Source organism: Megachile rotundata, chromosome 7 (genome assembly GCF_050947335.1).
Source record: "Megachile rotundata isolate GNS110a chromosome 7, iyMegRotu1, whole genome shotgun sequence".
Lineage (NCBI taxonomy): Eukaryota > Metazoa > Arthropoda > Insecta > Hymenoptera > Megachilidae > Megachile > Megachile rotundata.
This window is the reverse complement of record NC_134989.1, coordinates 18,037,275-18,059,983: the sequence shown is the minus strand read 5'-3', so window position 1 is coordinate 18,059,983 and position 22,709 is coordinate 18,037,275. Positions and strand designations below refer to the sequence as shown.

The following is a 22,709-nucleotide window of genomic DNA, read 5'->3' as shown; positions in this document are numbered from 1 at the left end:
AGATAGGGAACGAAGCGAAAGAAACGATGGACCGTTTAGCGATAGCGAAGAGAACGCGATGAAACGGTTAATTCGATTGGACGATCGTTGTCGCGATAGCAAACGTTAAGCCGACAACTATCAAGCGGCGCGCTAATTGCGTTCAAACGAACTGTCAGAGCGGGTCGACACGCGTGCACGCGCGCGCATCTAAGCCGCGTCCCGCGTGCAAATACGCGCATTACGATTAATACCGTCATACGCGTAACCACGGCTCCAGGCTTGTCAACGTGCCGCAATCAGGGGATACGCTAATTACCGTCTCGTCCGAACGTATTTCCGTTCGCTTCCGACCCGTTCGATTGCTTTCTTCTCGATTGTTTTCGATCGAAAAGCGTTTACCTATTTACCGCTTTTGCGGGCCGCGTTAGCATGAAATTTTTAAACTATCCGACACCGATTTTAGCGGAAGAACACCGTTAAACATCATCGCAAAATTAATTAGAAATTGAAAATTAAAAAATCGGTATCGTAGTGTGTCATTTCTACCGTGCCCATCGGCCTATTTTATTCGGGCTTCGGTTCGGCCCGATACCATTTACATTTAATAACACCGTATACCCGTACTAACATTCGTAATTCTAATATTTATCCCTGTATCGAAGCACAAATCGCATTCACTCGCGTCGAAAACTATACCCGTCGCGTTCGTCGATTCGATTCACGCATACTTGTCGATAATAACCCAAGATTCGCTCGGCGGGATAACAAGGTGAAATTAATAACGATGAATCGTTCTCGGAACGAAGCAAGTATTAGTCACGCTATCTCTTTTGTCTTTCGCTCGCTCGCTCGCTATAATCCTTGTCAAATCGATCCGCTGGCAAACGTTTCCAGGGCTGATCTCGTTCGGCGCCGTTATTAGAACGAGCGCGTCGATGGCACGAACGAAATCGATTTAAGCGTAGGTGGAGACGGCGAGAAATCGTGTACCGGTAAATTCGATGGAATCGATTCGTATTTCAAGGATGCTGGATCGAGTCGGTTCGCGTGATAATCCCGCAGGCAGAAGGACGATCTCGTCGGTCTAGACTCTAGACGTAGATCGTTTATCGCGCGACAGCCGGACGGTTTCGTATCGGCGAACGTTCCCCGAATCGGCCGCTCGTGCCAAACGTCCTGACCCTCCTAATGACTCTGTTGCGAAACGATACGACCACGATCATCGATTTGGGCCTGGACCTTGTCGAGATCCGATGTCCAAACAAATTGCTCTTGGAATTTTTCGCGAAGATCGATCGTTTGCCGAGCACGAAGCTCGATCCGACGCAAGATTCCTCGAACGCGGTCGAACGATTGTCGGAAAGCTTAAAAATTCGAATCGATCCATGAACGCGTAAAAGCTCGTTTAAATATCGACGAAACCGAAGAGACGGTAGAGCTCGCGAGGGACAAATTGGACGGCGGGCTCGTTAGTCGCGACGACGCGACGTTCGATACTCCCACGAAGATATCGGAGCAAAGTCTTGGCCGAGAAAATAAGCAAGAATCGGTTAACGAGATCGGTAAAAAAGAAAAGAAAAAAAAGCGAACGAGGCAAGGGAAACAAGGTGGTTGACAATTTCACGGTACATTAGCGACCGGTGGGTGGATCCTGGCGTTGCGGATGCCGCGACTAATTATGTTTTTAATTAATCATCGCGTTTCGTCGCGCGTCCGGAGCAAAGTTTACTCGGCCATGCTCGTTACCGCTCGACGTCGCGAGCGTGTTCCAATAACGAACAGCATCGAGATGCACGCCCTTCGAAGACGACCCGCTTCCTCTTCAACGACTATCGAAATACTCTTGTTCGGTGTTGGCCCGACTTCGCCGCGGCGTAAATGACCCGGAAAGCATCAGGTTAGCCCCCGATCGTTCCTAACTTCCTAAAAATACTCTCTCGAAGGATAGCGACGAGAGTTTGACGAAAGTTTCCAGTCGAATCGCGGCGTGGGGTCGTTAATGGGCCCGGCTTTAATTATCGTTCGGTGGATCGTGATCCTCGGAACGAAACCGCGACGAAGGAGCAACGATCCGTAACCGATAAATAATTCTTGTCGAGAGAATAAAATAAACGTTCACGGTGACGACTCTCTTTCAGCGGCTTAAAAGACGGCACCCTGTCGCGACTCGACGACTTACGCTCGCCTCTCGAGGTTTACGAGGCGAGAGATTTACCGTTGATGCAACGAGAGCGTTCGTTCGCTCGATCGTGCTCGCAGTTTCATACGGGGAAGCAGATTACGTGCATCTTTCGATCGAGATTCGATCGAAAATAGGCTGAATTATTGTTTAACGCGATATCCATTCTTTACGAAACGAGAAAATTTGTTGTTTCGTTACGACTTCGCTCGACAACGGAAGAAGAAAAAAGGTCTCGTTAATCCGAGAGAATACCGATTCTAATGGTAAAATATCTTTCTTTCCGAGTCTCCCTCTGTCCTTATTTTCGCGCGGTTCTCTCGCGACGGGCCAAGATATATTGTTATTAAATGGTCTCCCTTCGGCGGTGCGCGCACCGCACGCCACTATATTACGCTTCTTCATCGGTCTCTCGCACACGCACGCACGACATCGAACACGCAGCGTAGCCTTGGTACGCGTCGATCTGTTCCTCTTATTTACGATCTACCAACATGCGATTCTTTCCTCGTACTTCCGGTCGTCCGCGTCGTCCAAGCGTCGAACGCGAAATTCGCGAAAAGTTTCACATTCAACGGAAAAGAGAACATCCAACGTATCGAGCGTATTCGAGGAGGGAAAAAGAAGCGAGCGGTTGAAAAGTGGAAAGGTTAATTGAAAAGCAGCGGAAGGGTGTCATTAAATAAACCGAGGTCGGACGAGCGTAACCCCGGTTTCGCGGACGCTACCGTTTGCAGACCCGGTTTCGCCACCACTTTTGGTAATGAACTAATATTTGCGGTGCCCGTATGAACGGTGGTTTCGACGCGTACGCGTACGCGTAGCTTACCTTTTGCCCGAACGAAACGCGTCGACGCGACGGGTGAGACCTTTGCCGTGGACCGGAGGCAGCCTTCGACAAATACTCACCCCTTTTTCCCGATAGGGAAAATTCGATCGTGGTCGCGGCGAAAGAAAATGCTGACCGTTATTAGAAGGAGCACGATCAAAGCGAAAGTTCGTACGCGAGTAAGGGTCGTGTAGCGGTGGGCTAGCGAGTCGACGACACCGCGACGACTAGAAAAGAGAAACGGATGACAAACGAGCGGAAACGGTCGGCCGAGGAGAGTAATCGTTTCCCAATTGAAATCCAATAGCAAACGGTATCGATGCCGCGTGTTTCTCGTCCCTCGAGAAGTCGGTTGCCCCTCGTCTACCCTCGGTGACCATTGATCATCGCGTCATAAACTGTATCTGACGCGAATTATGCGGAAGGAGGTGGAAAAAGCGTCGCCGGGAACTGGTCCGCCACTGGACCAACGTTTCGAGCGCGCCCAACCGGCGAATTTTCAAGAATTTAAATAATATCCTTTTATATTATCGGAGACCAGAGCTGAAAGTAGCAGGCACACGCTCTCGTAGGTTCTCGCCTGGGCTATCATAAATCCAGAGCGTGTAACGGTGTGCCAGCGGGAAGAGCGAGAGAAAAATCTACAATTCTAAAGCTTTCCATAAAACACTCGACAAAACGCTTCGCCCGCGGTTTTCGAGTGGCCACCACCGGTTTCCCCAACCCCGTCGTCGTCCCTCCGCTTTTTCCGCGTCTTCCCTGCTGCCGCTACGCTCCCGTTGCCACCGCGAATCTGTTGAAATATGTAAAACCGTGTAACCTCTTCAATTTACATAGCATCGCGTGGTCGACGCTGTTCTCTACTCTCTCGCCCACCACCCCTTATACCGATCAAAAGTGGCCGTCGATGCTTGCTCTTATTAATTGATCGCCCGAAATTCGCCGATCCGCTCTCCTACTCCTCTTTCCCGAAAACGCTTTCTCGCTCGGCGGACTCGCCGTTCCTCTCCGACTCGAGGATATTGCTTTCCATTAATTTACGACTTAAAGAAAGCGGCGGAGGTTTAAACGAGCAATAATTTGTTCCTTTTTGGTCGTGGACGGTTTCGAAGCAGCCGCGTATACGAAAATATACCGTAGCTAAAGTGAAAAAGTAGAAGAAGAGCCACTCGGAACGTTGTCTCACGTGATAGACGTCCATCATCGTACGCGACGAAAGCCTTAATGCCACGACACGTAAATACACGTGTGTATCGTCGTTGATACAACGATCAGCGTTTTTTTTCTTCCTCTACTCTCGTCGACTATAATTGCTGTCGTTCGGTTCGTTTTCCTTCCTCTTCTACGTGCTCGTTCGCTCGCACGACTATGGCGTTCCGTGATCCAGGACGACGCGACGCGACGCGACTCGACTCGACTCGACGGCACGATGCCGTTGCCACTGGTATTTCGAAACTCGCTGAACAAACAAGCGGCGATAAAAGTACCGCGGTATATAGTACATCTGGAAGTAGGGACCATCAGTCACGGCGCATCTGCGAACCACTTTCCTTCGCGCCTCCGCTCCGATCCGCTTCGCTCCCGCCACTCTCTCTTTATTTTTCTCTCTGTCCTTTGCTCGCCAGCCCCTTCGTGAACGCGAGTGCAACGGGTGTCCCGAACTTCTCCTATCCACCCACCGTGCCCGCTAAAAACCATTTGTCATCGACGGCGTAAATATGTTCTCGAGCGAAACGTGCGTTCGACTTTTTTTTTCTCGCCGGCAGACCCGCTCACGGAAACTCGAGTCCACGAGCATCGATTGCGTGTCCGATAGTCAGCGCTCGTTCGCCCGCTTCGAAACAGGAAATCTTTCGGAACGATTACGGATTTACACGCTCGATTGTAGGGACACTCGATGCTTAGAGTACATCGATGATGGACCATCGATAATTTCGTTATCGAGAAATTTCATGGTGCAATTTTTCGATTCGTGACTGTGCGTCGTTTTCGTGGTTCGTGAATTCGACGTTCGATTCTCGCGGCGTACAGTCGACATACTTTTAAGAGGGAGAAGAGCCTCTTCCGAACGATCGTAATTGAAAATTCTGACGTGTAGGAATTTTAGGTCAGTTTAATGCCGATCGAGTACCGATAACAAACTGTCGTGTACCGTTTTATCGCGAACACGGAGGGGAACAATCGAAAATTTCTACTCGATACTTTGGACGATTTTATTCGCGTAACGAATGAACGAACGAATCGCGTGATCCGATAAATTCGAAATAAATCGAAAGATATGTCCGCGAAACGGTTTAAAATAATGTCCAGCTGACACGCAGCGAAAGCAGTGGGCACCGTTATTAAATTTGTTAGCTCTATTCATCGTTCGAAAGAAACAAGCGAACTCGGGTAAATTTATTTTTATTTCGACGCGAGTAGGTAGACGAGCTCGTCGAGGGAGTAGCTTAAAAAGTTGGTCTAATAAAACTCCGGGCCATTTGTCAAGGGGGTTGTATCGCGGTCCCGAAGGCCGTTGCGAAATGTATGTAAAACACATCTCGGTCGGTTCGCGGAGTCGTAACCGTGCTCCTCTCTGATGGGCCAACATCTAAAATAATAAAAGTTGCCTCCGTCATTTGTCAACGCTTCCTCTAAGGAGCGACTACTTCCAACGCCACCTCGTAATTTCGCGATGTCGCAGCTGCTACCCCTCCGTCCACCCCCTTTGGCAACTTCTGCTTCCTCTCCTCGCGCTCTTCCCTCCGCCCGAGAACGATGTTACGCGATCACGAGCCTCCTTAATTTTGTCGCGTCGCCTTCTTCTTTCCATCCGAAACACGATTTGTACCCCACCGTGGTGCGCGGAATAAGAATTCGAGCTCGGCACGACTGTCGACCCGATAAAACTGCTGTTACCGTGTCGACAACATGGACGCGAAATACGAGCATCTCGCTTGTCTAGCGCGTCACTCGCTCATCGAAACGATTCAAACCCTGAAACTACTTTGCCAAGTATTTGCATAGAAATACCCTTCGCAAAAGGGTTAACATCCTGCGAGGAAAGGGTTAAATACCGTGACCAGCGAACGAAAGTCGACATTGACCCAGCAAACTGTTACGAATCTCGTCGTTTTTCGGCTTTCCTTTCGTTTCATCGAAATGTCCATTGGCACCGTCGAAAATCATTGTTTCGAATAGAATGGGGTGAAACGGGGGTGGATACCCTCGTCGCGAAACGCGGTGAAAAGGCTAGCGCGTATCGATGGAGGTTTAATTAAAAGCGAGCGTGTAGAAGCTTTCCGTTCTGGAGGGAAATAAAGCGATAGACTACGAGTTGGCCGTTTAGACGGTTACGTGCAAAAGTGACACTAAACGAGACGCCGCGCCGCGCCGCGACAGTCCCTTCTTTATGCTAACGCGTTTTTTAATCCACCGTCATCGGATGAAATAATATTTTGGACGTCGTGGTCCGGTCAATAATCTACGACAACGAATGTGCCGGATGACTTTTATGAAACGGAAACCCCTTTCTTGTACGCGGCCGAGGAATAAAATCCTTTAACCCCTCGAAGAGGACGAACGATGACGAAACCAGGAGGCGGCGGGATAAAACCTTAAATACGACCGCTGAACACCAGGGACCGACAATAAAATTCTCGTAAACCATTCGTTGGCTCGAATAATGCACCTGCTTGACCGTTATCCGCTCGGTTTCAACGCGATTTATATCTTTTCCGCGAATCGCCGCGAAATTTCACGGTTTCCAGTTAGGTGCGGAGCTTTTTCACCTCGAGTCTATCGCGATAAGGGAGGGAAAGCCGAGTTTCCGGGTGGAAAGTTCCGGCATTGAAAGAATGATCGAGCACCCGTTGGCGGGATAAGCGGCCGCGTACACTCGGTTATTCCGGTTTATTTTGAAGTAACCCTTCACATTGCGCTAATGTATTTCTTTCAAAACGCTATTCACCGCGTCGACATTTCAATCCGGTCCATTCAACGTCCTACGTTCTCCCCGTTTCGCTTGAAACACTCAACCGATCGATCTAACCACCGCCTCCTATCGTGAATTTTCACACGACTTAATCCGCCACCCCTACCATTCCCGGTGACTCGTGCTTTTCTTCTCGTTCTTCCTTTCTTCCACGCGTTCTTTCTTCGATTTCTTATTTTTTTCGATAATACAGAAATTTTCGAGTGCAACCATTAAAAGACACGAAAATTTATTCTTCGGATATATGTATCTGGTGGATATCGAACGTTTCCTCGATCGTCGAAAGAGGTACAACGTGAACCGGGGAAAATCGTGCGGTATTCGGTCTAGACCGATAGCGATATCGTTCAAAAACGAGTTACCTTCAGCAGGTAGCCGGTAATCGAAGGGAAGTCGATCGACATTCGGTACTTTTTATACGATCAACGTCGAAAGGACGATGCAAAGGGGTTGACGCGCATTCCGGCTCGACTCGATGGCTACAGGTCGCCGACAAAGGGACACAGGTTCCCCGTTTGAACTCCGAGGATCGCTAAATATTTCATTTCGTATCCCTCGAAACGTTTAATCTCGGCTCAGGTGCGCGTCGCGTTGCACGCGCCCGTTTGTGCACCGTCACACGGCATATCCTGCCTGATATGCACAGGGGGGTGGACAACATAACGGATACGTTAAGTAATTTCAAGAATGTATCCTTCTTAATCGGCGCGGTCCGATAATCGAACGACTACGACGCAATAACTTGATTCGGAATTGTTCGAAGGCTATAGGAATGTTCAATTTTTTCCCCGTATTTCACGTTTCGTTCCAACAATAGTTGACGAAAGATATTTTCATAAAATATGCTTTTCGCCGTGATTGCAAATGATAAAAACACGGTTGACACGCGGTTATGCGCGGTACATGTACCTTCGTGGGTAAAGGATCCGGAAAGTTTCATTATCGGACTGTGCACGAGCTTTCGCCCTCCCCAGTGCCATCTTCGTTTACATTTATGATTTAATATGATCGTCCATTGTTGCGCGTCCCCTTTGATTCCGCGCCCGTTCCACTCCCTTGTCCCTCGACAAATATCTTTCTCCCGGTTCCCGTTACGTGTGTAATTCGGACGCGCCTTTTGTGCTTTCCTTTCTTCCTCTTCATCTTCTTCCGACGATTCCTTAACATACGATATTACGAAGATTAATCGTAATACCTGATTTATCGCGGCGTTTTCGCGAGTCGAGGTGCAACGATTGTCCGTCGACATTTCTTCGGAGGAAATAACATCGACAAATAATATTCGCGTGTACCGATAAGTGGCAGGAAAACGCGAACATTGGTCGAAAATGATCGCGAACGCGATAAAACGTATTTAAGGAATGATAGAAAGGCAGCGGGTAGAAAGAGCACGAGAAGGGCAACCGTGCGCGGAATATTAAATTCTCTCAGAATTCGTGGAACTTTTCAACGAAGCATTATGGCTCGGCTATCTGGATGATGTAGCACCGAACTTGGGAAGACTCTGCCGAGTCAAACCCTGGCTCTCTTACCGTTGTGCCCTCTCCTACCCTTATTCTCGATTTCTCTATCTTGCTCGCACCTTTCCACACCCCCTTCTTGTCTCTCCGTGCTCCTCTCCCCCTTTCTCTCTCTTTCTAGGCATAGCTTCCAGGGTAGCAATCTTTTATTATTAGCGCAGGCTTTACCAGACAATGAAACGAAAGGAACGGAATATGATATTGTAGTACAGAGGCTCGGCGGAAAGGGAAGCTATTGTCGGTCTCTTTGAATTTTAAAGTCAACGATCGATACGGCTCGGGGGATGCGCCTTTAGCCATATAAACCGCTCCGCTCACCCCCTCGACCCTAGTCCAGCCCTCTTTTCTCCGCGCTATGCTCACTTCCATCCCTGTTCGCGGCTCTCTCACCCCTCGCCACCCTCTTTCGCGTTTATTTGGGATCGCGAGCCGGATTCTCGAATCGAGAGATGATCCTGTCCGCGATTTTCTATTCCGACTAGCTCACCGATTCGAACAAACTGAACGAACGTGTTTATTTCTTCGCAATTTACTTTTTGCGCTTCTCTGTCGACTTCTCGATCATCGGAAACACACGGTAAGCCACGCTGTACGGCGAACACGCGTTTCGTTTCTACGCTATAGATACGATTTATTAATTTTTCAGTCAAAGTTGTGCCCTTTGTGCGACGGTATCCTTTGTAATATTCAAGATGTACGATAACGAATGAAACAGCGTCGAAACGAATTACGTATAAAAAAACGCGAACGAATGTCCACAAAGAACTAGCGTATCTTGCATGGAGAAACAATTACGTCGCTGGTGGCGCGAAAATAAAGGGTGTCGCGTTTAATTACGCGATACAGTAGAGGTGGAAGCGAACGCTTTAAGCGCGTAGTATCGCCGAAGCGTTTAACCAACGTTCACCTTGGCGCTTTCTCATCAAGTCTCGCTTAATTTCTAACCCTTTTCGAGGGCCGTTCGTCTCGCTCCGGGTACGGGGAAAGGGTGGCCAGGAACGCGGGAGAGAGAGTATATTAAGCGACACTCGGAATTACAAATAACAAATTGCAATTTGATTCCCCGGTCGCGTACGGCGCTCGTGTGGACGGGTTCTGTTTCGTCTGGGGCCGAGGGCGCAATTTATCATTAACGCCCGACAATTTCGGTGACGGCTCTTCCCGATTCCAGTTTCTGCTTCAGGGGATGATCTCTCTTCTCGAACGAAGACGATAGCCGATACAGGATCAACGCGCTATACATACACCGACTAACTTTATCGAGCTGCGTAGATGAAATAAAGATATTTATAATAGCGACGATACGTTACTTTCGACTCGGTGCTTTCGAAACGTTTTTCGTTCAATTTTTACGATACTTCCAAGATCGCAGAATAGATTGTTCGTATATATTCGCCGGTCACTCGTGACAATTTTGCGTTCTCAAAAATGAAACTTTCGACTCGTACAACAAACTATGGCGGGTAATTTGCACGGTAGATTACGACTCCCAATAATTGCCTGTTGCTTTTTCCACTGGAAGACATTTATTATCGCGTTCTATACCGAAACCTGCCTTCGTAGTAATTTCGCCGATGTATCTTCTGTCAAATATTTATTTCTCGTCAGCAATCGATAAAACAGCTGATATTTAATGACTTTGAAAAATTTCTAGTGGTTGCGATTTATGTTTAAACGCTTATAAGCGCGGATATCGCAGCAAATACAATGACGTTTATGTAATGGAAATCGTGTACGGCGTATAATATTCGAATCGATGTTGCGTCCGGAACGCCGGGTGGTTAAACAGAATGTACTTGGCGATAATAAAACGCGAAAGGACGTTTCGACGCGTAGAGCGCGAACTGGTTCGCGGAGATACCATTTCGAGGGTGCGAGAGACGCTCGGTGGCTGAGTAGGCAAATATTCGATTTTGTCTATTCAATTTTGCAGAAAAATAGTGCGTCGTTCCCCGTTGCCGAGCGTATTATCGTGCGGAGGTCGCGACGCGACTGAAGGAGAAGCGAACGGAACGAAGGAAAAGAATAAGTTCGATCAGTCAGAGGGTGGCAGTTACCGTTTCGGTTATGGCTTTCGGAAGCGTCGTCGAATCCTATTCTTGCGCAAACCCGATAAGCGGCCTTTTACGCGTTACGTATTTTCGCACACGCGTCACACGCTCGAGGTAGAAATAGGGGCGTTTCGCTCTATCGCGGACGAGCAGATTTCACCAGCGAAAGATATCGATAAACGATCGTCCCGAATCGCTCGTATTTCTATCCTTTTCGAACGTTCTCTCCTCGAACAACTCTAGTCTTTGGTTTGAACGTTCGCTAAGCTGTCTGGTTTAAGGGTCGAATAAGAGCGTACCAGGTAGCCCGTTTTGCTTTTCTACGTACACACCCTCGATTGGTCTTTTTTTATTTTTCTCTTTGGGCATATTTTTCTTCGATCTACTCTGGAAGTTGGCTAAGGGGTGGCCAAGGGAACACGATGGGTCGAGGGTATACGAAAGGGGGATTCGTGAGTTTATTTGCGTATTGCCTGGCGGCTGAGCATCGAGCCGTAGACTTATCGTTCGTTGAACCTTGTCCAAACTCTCGTTCTTCGTCTACGCGATTCTTTCGTATCTGAACCCGATGGCGAGATACGAGAACGAGGCTAAATTCGTATTCCTTAAATATCTAAAATCATTGGTAGGAAAATTTTCAGATGAAACGAGACGCCGTTCGCTAAAGAAAGGCAGCGAAAAAGTAAGAGGAACGAAGCAAAATGCGAGCGAAAACGGGCATAGCATTCGGTCCGTAACAACCCCCCGAATCGGTCCATTCGAAACCGCGATAAGCCGAGCTCTTTCCACTTTCTCTCTTTATTCTCGGCAGGGTTGATCTCCCCGAGCGGCCATCGATGTCCCTTAATCGAACGATCCGTCGCGAAAGTGATTTTTATTTTCCACGAATCTTGATTTATACCCGGTGGCTTATACTCGTCTGTTCGGAAAGAGAGAAAGCGGTGCAGTTTCACGCGTGTACCACGACATCCACGCGGCTGCGGTTGCCTTCACGAGGGGTTACCCTCTGCGCGTTATCTCTCCGTTACGCGTTGGCAGGCATATGGCCGGCCAGGCTGAAAGGGGAGGTAAAAGGGGACCGGCTCATAATTTTCAGATTTATGTACAAATGTTTCTGGCGAAACGGGCGAGCGGTCGCTTTCCTCGTGGGGAAGATATCTATCGTAAAGTTTCGCGGAATTGAAAAATGCTTTCGAGGCTTTCTCGGGATTCGAGCGTGCGCGTGCGAGAGGGTGAACGTTAGCTACCAACAGGGATGACGTATCGTGCACGACGGCGATTCAACCAGCCACGCGTACCGCCTATCTTTTCTCGAATAAATGATTTCGCTAACGCGACCCCTTGCTGCTGTTGCCCGTTTTCTCATCCCGCGAATCGCGACATTGACCTCGTTCGCGATTTTCACGCTACAATTTAATCGAGCCATTGCGAACGTTTAATGGAAACGCGAACGATGCTCGTTAACGATTAAAATTGTCTTTGTGTTGATCCGACCGGTGTTCGAAAAATTTACACTCTCGTGTTCTTTCTCCGTTTCATCGTCAACTATTTAACGTTATCGTAATCGTCTGTTTTGTAATCATTCTTTCGGTTACGCTCCCGAGTACTCGAATAAAAATACAAGCAACGTTACTCTCTGCTGACCGACAACCTTGGATATTTCATGGTCCGATTCGTCACAGTTTTCAAGTTCGATAAGAGATAAAGGAGTCTATTTTGTTACGTTTTCATTTTATTCATAAGTGCAACGATCCACCGAAAGATACGAACGCGCGGTAAATTCTTGCTAAAGTAGCCGAAGAGTTAATTACGTAAATATCGTGTAAAGAGAGAATTCAACGATGTCAAGGATCGTCGAAGTTAGCGACGCGGTTAAATAAGACGTACTTTCGAGCGAAACTTTTTTGCTATTTTTATGCCCGTGGTCCCCTTCGGATTCGTAGCCACATGTTACGACACACGTTCAATGTGTTGAGCCGTGGATTAACGAGCGTAGGACCAGAACAGCGGCAGAAAAAAGACTCGCAAGAAGAAGACTCCGTCCGTAGTCGGACAAGCAAGCAGTCGGAGTGCCGGGAAGACTAAAAAGCGCTTAGAGCCGTATAAACAAACAATTATTCGTCGTATCGAGTCGTTCACGCCTCGTTCTTTAACACGAAAACACGCGTAGCACGAAGACTCGGGTAAACTTCCTCCCGTTTTCTTCCCTGCTCCTTTTCCACGTTCGAGCGATCGTTTCGTATAAAATAAAATTCTAAATCGCATAAAATTTCATCGAAATACTTACCGCGATCTATCGAAAATGTGGGTCGAGCTCCGCAGCTTGGGAATCTCCCTGGTCTAAACGATTATCAAGTTAGTCGATCGGCATTGTCTTCGTTCGCCAGCCCCCGGAAGCTATTCGGAAGCGAAACGGACAAGCGGCAGAGAGAGTCAGGAGGATAGCGGAATCCAAAGGGGCCAGAGAGCGAAAGCTTGATACCGAGAAAACAATTTAGCTCGATCAACGTTTCTAGACGGAATCACGGGCGTCGTCTAATTAAACCGCTGTCCTGCGCGGATATAAAGTCGGAGGTTATCACCGGGCGCACGGTATCTGATCCCCGGGCCCCGCTTAATCCGTACAGTATTTCCAAGCGGAGCGTTTCGAAACACCGAGTTACGCACACGGGCGCACGCGTGTACATGGAAGGAATAGAAACTCGGGTAGTCTCATTTCCTGTCTACGGGGGTCCCGCAGGGGATACATAATTAGCTGCTTCGGCTACGTTCGTTCAAACGTCGACAAGGGCGAGGAGAGATAGGTAAGGAGACCTTTCGTCGACCGTTATATACGCGCCTTTTCCTCTGCTCCTGTCGACGTAAACCTCCGTCTTTTGCTTTATCGATCGCTCGAACAAATGATCACGGACGAAAGCGGGGTAAGGGTAAGAGAAGAGTAAAACGTTCGGGAGCGAGAAACTCAGAAGTCGGATTGTAGCGAATAGACGAACAGAGACTTTGCCATTTAATTGATCTTTAAAAGGAAACGCATACATTTGCCGAACACGATAGGGAATCGCCGTTTCTTCCCCTTCGTAATTTTCCGAGAAGGCCCCTCTCGCAACTCGAATGAACTACGGACGAACTTGACCGCGAGCGTATTAAATCCCGCTGCAAGACGTACAACGAGAAATTAATCTCAATCGTCGTCGGGCCGAGGCACCGTCATTTATCACGACTCGTTGCTCCCGTTGGAATCCACGGATTTGATATAAAGTTGGTCCGTGCCCGATCGTGTCGTCGCCGTTGTTCGGATCTATTAGTCAAGAGGGTCGAAATGGAAGAAGAAACTCGGTGTAGACTGCCAACGGGCCAGAAGAAGAATCGAGAACGCGAGAGACTAGGAAGGGGGACGAACGAGGGACAGGGAATAGGGGATGCAAGATGAAAGGGGTAAGAACAGAGCGCAAGGTTGATTCGGGAAGCCATGGGTGGGCTTTGTCGAGGATTCGCGTACGGGATATCATCGTCGCGAGTAACTGGAAAGATCTCGCTCCTCCCCGATGACAATGGACTCGCGTAAACGTGGCAATTAACGCGCTACCGAGCCAACCGGGGGGAATGGTATCAAATCTGCATAAGTATGGCGTTTAACGAGTTTCGCGAAAGCAACCCGACTTTGGCTTTGTAATTTAATCGTGCCGTGTCCAACACCGTTCATCCCTTTTGGTGACATTGTATTTCGTGATTTTGTTCGACGATGGAGTTTCGCCCGAAAAATCAATGGAACGAACATGGCTTAATTTATAGAATTAAAGCCGCGTGAAGTTTATTGTACGGAGAAAGACGAAGCGAACGAAAGGGTGGTATTAATGCCGCGAACTGGACGTCTTATTCGTCGGCATTTCGGCATCGATTCGATCGACGAGGAGTAGAGAGTGGAATCTCAGGCATCCGCTGATTGAATCGACAAGAGAGAACTCCCTCGAGTCGGACTCGTCGCGCACGATTTGATAAATGTTGTCCGTCTACCGATACGTCGGATAATATTTGCGAGGATGCGGCAGAAATCGAAAGGCAGGGGAGACGGGATCGCGTGTAATTCGATTCCTTCGGCCCTCTTTATTCCTCTCGTTCGTACGAACAATGTCTTGACACTCGTCCGCTTCTTCATCTCGAAAGCAATTTCGCCTCTATCTTGACTTATGTTTCTCATATTTTCCCTTACTGTTCGTTACATTTGTTTTAACCTGTCTCTCTTCTCACGAGTCGCGCGGAAAATGTCGATTGCACCTATCTAGGATCTACTAGGACGCTGTTACTGCCGAGAACGATGAACTTTTCGAACACAAAAAAGAAAAAAACTGTAATTGGCGTCGAAATCGAATGGATGAAAACGAAGGAAGGAAGCATTTTGCAAGGGAACGGTAGAAAACGCGTCGGAGGAGAGCGAAGGTTTCTCAAAGAAGCTTCGGGCGTTTTGTCTTTTCGGTAACACGATCGCTTTCTCTCGTAATTATCGACGTAACGCCGTAGGAAATAAGGAATATCCTTGCAGGACGAAGGTTCGTGGTGACACGGGACTCGTAACGAGGAACCCCTTTCGCGTCGGATGTCAGAGGGTGGCGTTTTCAGGATCGCGAGCTTTGGATCCCGTTACCGGCTCGTTTATTATTTCGACTCGTCGCGGCGCGCTCGAAAGTCAATGGCGCGGCGGCGTCGTTTGTCGTCGAAACAAGCTATTCCGAATGGTAACGCAATCGGGGCTCGAATTCCAGCGGGAACAGGGGCGCGCGTAATTAAAATTGCGACACGGAGAATGGTCGTCGGTCAATCGTCGATTCGTTAGGACGAAGTCAAACAGACGAGAAGACGGGGAGGGGAAATTATCGACGTGCCGTGGCGTCGTTTATCGGTGAAAAAACCTGGCACCGGCATACTTTCGCCAATTTGCATGGTCCTTTGTCCTCTTGAAATTACAACTGTGTTCCTGTCATTATCGGAACGCGCGTCACGCGTCCACCGATGCTTTTGATTTTTCGACGAAAATGACGGAACGCCCGTCCCGCGCCCTCTCGCCTGGCTTCCGCGATCCCGCCAAAAAAGGAAGCCGATGCGTTAATTAAAAACTCGACGCAGGGAAAAACTGTCGAATCGTCGCGTGGCCGGCCTCCTCTTCGAAATCTCGTCGAAATCTGTCTAGCGATACGATGATTTCTTCGCGTTCGAAATACGGCTGTTAATGAACTCCTGCTGAGCCGACCGCTCGTTCCTCGCCGGGGAATCCCTGCCGAGCTCGTCATTACCGAATCAAAATTAAAGGCAAAGATCTGGGGCGAGAGAGAGAGGAAGGGCAGTTCGTTCGGCTTATTAGTCGCGTAGCTGCGGGAGGATACGTTAATATAGTTCAATCATGGATCGAGGATAATGCCGATGAACGCTCGATGTCTTGTAATCTTCGAGCTGTTTGATCGCTGCCGGGATTTTGTGTCTTGCGAGCTTTCGGTAATTTCATTATTGATATTGATTTTTCATGGTCGCCTTTATTCCGGATAGAATAGGTAAATCGAAAAATGAATCGGAATCGTTGAAGGGTATCTAAATTGGGAGATTGCTAAGTAGACGATGATCCTATATTTTGCTACTGAAATTTGATCGAATGAACAATTCTATAATATTTCGTTAGCCGAGTATGGCTTGTTCGGGCAAGAAGTCTCGCCTTCCCGAAGGGAAGGTTCTCTCGCTAATTATTCGCGACTAGCAGCGAGTCGTGGCAGCCATAGGCGCGCCTAATGAAATCCATGATGTATTAACGTGGTGTAAAGGCTGTGCTCGGTTCTAGGTGTCTACTCACGCGAGGCCCAGGTAAACGCGCGGCTAAACGCACGCGGGCACACGCAACACGCTCAAACTGAAACCGTAAAGACGCGAAACGCGCGCGCAGCGACGCTCGCCGTAATATTCGACTAATTACAAATTTAATAACCCCGGCTCGTTGCCGGTTACGACGACGTCTAAGCGAATCGGCCCTCGCCCTCGCGCTCCTTCTCTTCCTCCGGTTCTCTCCCCTTTCTCCGTTTTCTTCTTCTCGTTCGCGGTCTATCCGTTCCTTTTCCTCAACCCTTTTCTCAACCCTCCCCTTCGGCCATCTCGTTCCATTGGAACCCAAAGTTGCCGGGTCTCCGAATCTCGGCGTGTATCCTTCTCGTCCGAATTCGTTGGGCCAAGAGTAGGCGGGTCCAGATACCCATCGGCTGTCTTAATCGACTCGTATTACCAATTAAAATTTAATTATCGTCGAAATTAAGTCGTTACGATATCGGACGCGCACGACGCTTCTAATACTCGCTGGCCACGACGATCGTGGACGAAAATAGAGGGAAGCTTGAACCCTTCTTCGACGAAAGCGTACGAAGAACGAACAATTTGGCGCGTCTGCTTCCTAGAGAAGCTTACGCTTCGGCTTATCATTATATGTATAGAAGTACCTCTGTATTTTCATTTCTATCGATTATACGAGAAAACACTAAATTCCATACGATAAGGATTAATGGCGAAACGATTAATTTTCAGACACGAAGACGCGTCCAGGAGACGTGTTCGGTCCATTTTCATTTTTTAAAAGCAGCACTCTTGTACGGAATTCCGAACGCTCGTAAATTTCACCGACAAACTAGCGAATCTTAGAAGATTTCAGGCTGAAACGACAGAGCCGCGCGTACATTTTCCGGTGGTCGTTCGCGAATCGAATGGGAATGGAAAAGGGAAGAAAAAGGAGGAGAGTCTTCTCTCCTCCATTCCGCTTAACGCGGCCATAACTTATCGCTCGTAGACGCACGGTATTTCTCTCCGGCTCTTTGAAAGCATTTTCTCATTAAAAAATTAAGGTTCGAGGGGTCGAGATGCGAGGAAGCGGTTGCTGGGGGTGGGACGAGGTCTCGCGGACTCGCGCGAACCGGTACGAGGGGTGGTTTTGCGGCGAAGCGGACGGGGGAGGATCGGTAAGTGCTCTGCGGCTCCCAGATGCGCCCAATATTATGTTTAACGATATTAACTTCTTACTTAATGGTCCGCGGTTCGATTCGAGGTGCGAAGAGGCTCGACGCGGACCGACCGAGCTGGAAAAAGTATACCCGGGAGAATAATTTGCAGGAGGAGGAGAGAAAGAAGCGGAGAGAGAGTAATCGGCCGAGAAAACAGCCATTTCCTACTCTCACGACGCGTCTTGTCGCGTCTCCTCGGCAAAATATCGTAAATATGCGGATGACCTCGAGCGTGGTGCCAGCGATAAAAGCGTCGACGCTTTTCTCGCTTTTCGGACAGCACGACCCGTGCACGCGACTGAATTGTCGCTGTATTTTTACACGAATTTACCGAAGCATTAAAGGATGGCGATATAACGATATTAGATCGGTTACGTTACGTGTTCCCGCGGTCGCTCCGCGACAAAAGTACCGAGTATATTTGTCCTGATATGTCGGAAATAGCAATTGTAGAAGGTGATGTCCTTGATAAAAAATTTGTAGGTCGTCGGAATCGTCGAGGAGGGTAATAATTGCTGTTATTGTCCAATAAAGTCTTGTACACGAATGTTGAACGATACGCAACGTTTAGGTTATAAACATGCAATTAACGTAATTGAAGACGCACGCGAAGCCTAGGTTGTATCGGAGCGTTCGTAGACGAGACGGAGAGAATAGGGCCGGGTTTACGCGTTACCTGGAGGTTGAAACGCAGCGCGACATCCCGACGGAGAAAAGGAAAAATCAAATCGATTAACGGTAATAATCGAATGGAACGCGGTCTCGGCGAAGACCTGCATTTATCTTCCTACGCGATTCGTTCGCTCGACGACTAGAATAATTATTTAATTAATGGCCAGCGCGGCCGAGTCCACCTCCGCTCGGTCAGCGATGGATTCGAATTCGTCGGAGCATCGATGCTGAAAGCGTATCTATGTGTACTTTGATGTTTGCAGGCTCCGCGAGGACAGAGCGGACGCCGAGAGAGCACTCGCATTGGACCAAAAACCCAGGGATCTGAGCTCGCACAATGGTAAGATAAATACGCGTACGCTCGTTTACCGTAATTATAGTAATCGGCCCGATAATTCTACGCGAATAACGCCGTGTGGTATTACAGGCTCGAGGAAGCGACTATCGCGGACGATGCGAACGGTGCATCTTTCTTTCCCCGCCGACCTAACGCTCTTCTCGTGACTCGAGGTCGTCACGGGACCATTTTTCACGCAGCCTTTTCTCTTCGAAAATTCTCTCGCAAACGTTGCGAAGCATTTGACAGTCGAGAGGATCGGAAAACGGTTTGGTTCGTGATTCTTTGATCGGTTACGAAATTAGCAGTTTTTAATCGTACGACACGACGAAGCTTCGTTGTTTTCTCGTTAAAATATTCACCCGTGTTGGTTCGTCAGTTGTTGACTGTTTGCCTTGATCCACGAACAATGTTACATCGAGCGAAGCAGAAAACAGTCCTTTCCCTTAATATTCCTGCTAACTATCGCATCGTGCCGCGTTAAAGTGTCCCGAGCCAAGAATTCGAAGTTAGCGGACTTGTTTCTTTAAAACATTACCAAGGCCTAAAACATGTGCTTTCCACGAACGAACAAAAGATACGCGAACGAGGTTTACATCTTCCCCGATAAAACGAATTAAATCCCAGATGGTCGATAGGAAAGCAACGATCAAAAGAAGGCCACGATTGTACGGTTGGTCGGTCGTGTCCGCTCGGGTCCAGTCCCATTCTCGATTTCTTTATTTCTCGTCGCTGACCCGTCCGAGCGTTTAGGAGGCCCAAGAAGATTAAGCTTGATATCGGGTTACGGGACACCGCGGCCGCGGCTCCGTCTTTCTTCGGATTCCCCGTAATATTTTAATCCGTCCGATCGAACCTTTTATCCTGCTGGTTAGCGCACGCTCCCCGTCCCGACTGGCGACAAACTGGACGCGATTCGATTTCGAATCCGATCGTGTTCGTGGTCCTCCGTAGATCCTCCGTTCTTCTCCGGAGGATTTCGTCGACCGTACTCGATCGATCTATCGGTTTCGGATCTATCGGAATGCGTTTCGGTAGATAGAAAATGCGAATTTTTGTAATTTCAATTCTTACAATTTGCTTATCATTTGAAATCCCATAATGTAACTCTCGCATCTTTAGGTATAATCGAAGCGTCCTCGTGTAGCGATAAAACAATTTTGCGGTTGGACACAAAGTTAGCCAAACTTGATCTACGGAAAGATTGGTACGTGGACGTTCGTCCGACGCTGTGGACGATGCGTCATTCCCTTTGGCGTCGTTGGCCAAACAGTATCTATCCACGTCAGGATTAAAATGCTAGGATATCAAACAGAAAGGGCGACGGAAAATGGGCGTTCGTTGTCGGGCAAACATAGATGCACGGAGATAAATAAAATCCATCATACGCGTAGAAGTGGGTTACTTCTATGCGCTATAGCGGTTAATAATTGCAATTTGGAGATTAGCAGTTTTACAATGTTGCGAAGATCGTAGATTCTATAGGTTAACTAAATTCATCGTATTTCGCGACATATTCGTACGAAAAGATTAATCGTTTGCGATTAGTCGCGAACTCGTAGGGCGATAACGAACGCGTCGAATAAAACGAACGAAATTGTTGACAGGTTCGTCGAACGGTCACAGTCCCGTGCTGAACCTGTCAAAGACAGCGGGAAGCGGAAGCGTGGGCGAGCACTCCGGAAGCGAAGCCGAGGCGTCGCATCGTTCGCAGGACGACGAGGAGGAGGACGATAATCTGTCCGAGGAACTGGACGACGACAACGAGAAGGACGAAGGTGAGATTCGCGCGATCTAAACGTCGACGAGGCTCTAAGGCCTCACTCGAGGCCCCGGCTCGATCAATTAAACGCAGGTAGAGCGTGACGGTGGATTTGACGTGTGCCGAAAGTCGAAACGATGTTGCCCGTTCCGCGGCACGCATACGTAAAATAATTATATCGAATCGACTGGACAGACCGCGTTTAAAGACGAGTTCTCTGGGACGACTGGTAGGTCAGACCCTCTCATCGATCATCTCTGCCCGGAGCGGAACGACGTTCTTCTGCGATTCGTCTTCCATCCTAACGTCCCGAGAAACTCGTCTCCTCAGCGGTTGTCAAAACTTGTCAGTCGCGAATGTTGAAATTTTCAACGCCAGGTGTTTGGATTTTATGCGCGTCACTATAACGAACAATGGAATTAAATCGATACTTTAGACTTCCGAATGATTTTTCGTATCTTTAATAAACGCGCGCTCTACTCCCGACATATTTAGAATGACCTAGTTCAGCGTACGAAACGCCGCGTGAACGTGCTTGTACGTAATTAACTTCAAGCAATATTAGTAAGCGTCTTTGAACGCGAACGCCAAGTTAGTTATTGGAAACGAAAGAACCACAAGTTTCGTCGAATATAGCGTCGATAATACTGTAACGTTTCGTCTTCGCATAGATCTCATTTTCTACGTTTTCGATGAAATTCTTGAAGAAACGATGCTAATTCGAGGGAAAAATCGTGGATCACGTAGGTGGCGCGAAGCACCACTGGCGATGTAGGCCCGTTGCTCGTTAGACTCGCATCTTCGGTATTTAGTTTCATTTTAATAATGAAAGATGGGCCCAGATAAACATCACGGTCCGTGGTGCTATCTCGGCTGTCCCGGTACGGTGCTCCGATGCAGCGAAGCGTCATAATCGCGGTGATTCCTAATCGATTTGCCGATTGCTCGCGCGTTAATTGGATCTTCCAATTAGAGTCACGTGAAACGATGCTCGCACGATCGCGTGAACGCGACGAAATATTTGGTTCCGTCTTTAAGGTAGTTGTATCGCGACTGTCAAATTCAGCAGTTTGCTCATCGATAAATATGACAAGTAATTTAATGTTTGTCGAAAATTTTCGTCACGCGATCTACAACTTTAAAAGAAATAGCGATGTTTCTATCTCGGTTTATGAATATTGTGTCTGTCCGAAATCCTTTAGCTTTTTTTCGAGTACATTCGCGATACAAGCATCTTAACCGAGCTACGAAGAATACGAGAAAAGGAGTCGAACGACAGAAGAAGGCGGAGTGGATTGCCAAGCGAATTCGAAAAGACGTCGCACGCTAGATTAGAGAGAATGATGGAGGATGGTGAAATTAGTGGGCCCCTAAATTTCGGGAAAGACACGAGTTAGACGTATAAATTGTGGCGATCGTGTAGAGGAGGGAGGAAAAAATTCGTGTCTCGCAGCGTGTCGTATGCATCGGCTACATCCTACCTATGGTGCTCGCGGTGATCGAAGTAGAACCCCATCGAACGGCCGTGGGAGTGTACACGGTCGTGGAATGCAGTTCTGATTTAATGAGACGCGCCGCTATCTCGCTCTCGTTCTTGGAATTCGATCTACCGCGATATTCCTTCGTTTCTGTTTCCTCGACTTCCTAAAGATTCGTCTCGATCCCGACTAGCACTCGCACCAACAGACTCGCGACCGTTTCGCGGAAGTTTCTCCGATCTTCCGTCGGTTGTAACTATCTTGCACGGCTGATCGTCGAAGGGTTAATCGAACCCCGTACGCTCCTTCGATCCAGACCTTTGTGTCCAGAGACCGTGGTTATTCGAAAGAGAGGGAGGGAGAGACTGGAGTCGGCGATAAATTTTGCGAAAGGATCGCCGGAACAACGTTCGAGGGAGGTCTCGCGCTCCTTCGAGGAGACTTACAACGCGTGCGTGTTCCAGAGTCGTAATCCCGCGACGACTACTTGTTACCCTTCGCCACGTTTCTGATTTAACTTCATCGCGGACGAATTAAATTCAAGAATGAAACGGCGCGACACGAACCGAACATAGAACACCGAGGCCACGATTAGTCGTACACGCGTGAAAATCTCATTTTTTCCCGTTGTTCCGGCAATCTCACACGATTGGCTAAATTTCTCGAAATTATCGGATCCAACGGCGATCCACGATTTATCGTCGATGTTCGTTCGAATTCGGAGGGAAAACCTGCGAGAATTCTTCGAAGGACTCGTTCGTCGTTCGGAACGTAAACTAGCCACGAACTCGAGATAGCTCGCGACCTTTCCTTCCAGCTTGTTCGTTTTTCCTTTTCGCCGGAGGTAGATCGCGAGTTCTCGCGCTAAAAGCGGGAGTAGCCTCGTTATTCTCGTCTGTAT

At 48.3% G+C, this 22,709-nt stretch overlaps 1 protein-coding gene across 3 annotated transcripts in view; it reads left to right on the top strand.

Annotated features, from left to right (window-relative positions):
- dac (dachshund family transcription factor) overlaps window positions 1-22,709 on the top strand; it is a 147,711-nt gene that overhangs the window by 73,799 nt on the left and 51,203 nt on the right. For all 3 annotated transcript variants that reach the window (XM_012297463.2, XM_012297464.2, XM_012297465.2), the window contains exons 5-6: window positions 18,495-18,571; window positions 20,176-20,346. In XM_012297463.2, the coding sequence (XP_012152853.1) occupies window positions 18,495-18,571; window positions 20,176-20,346 (248 nt within the window). The remainder of the gene's footprint in view (window positions 1-18,494; window positions 18,572-20,175; window positions 20,347-22,709) is intronic.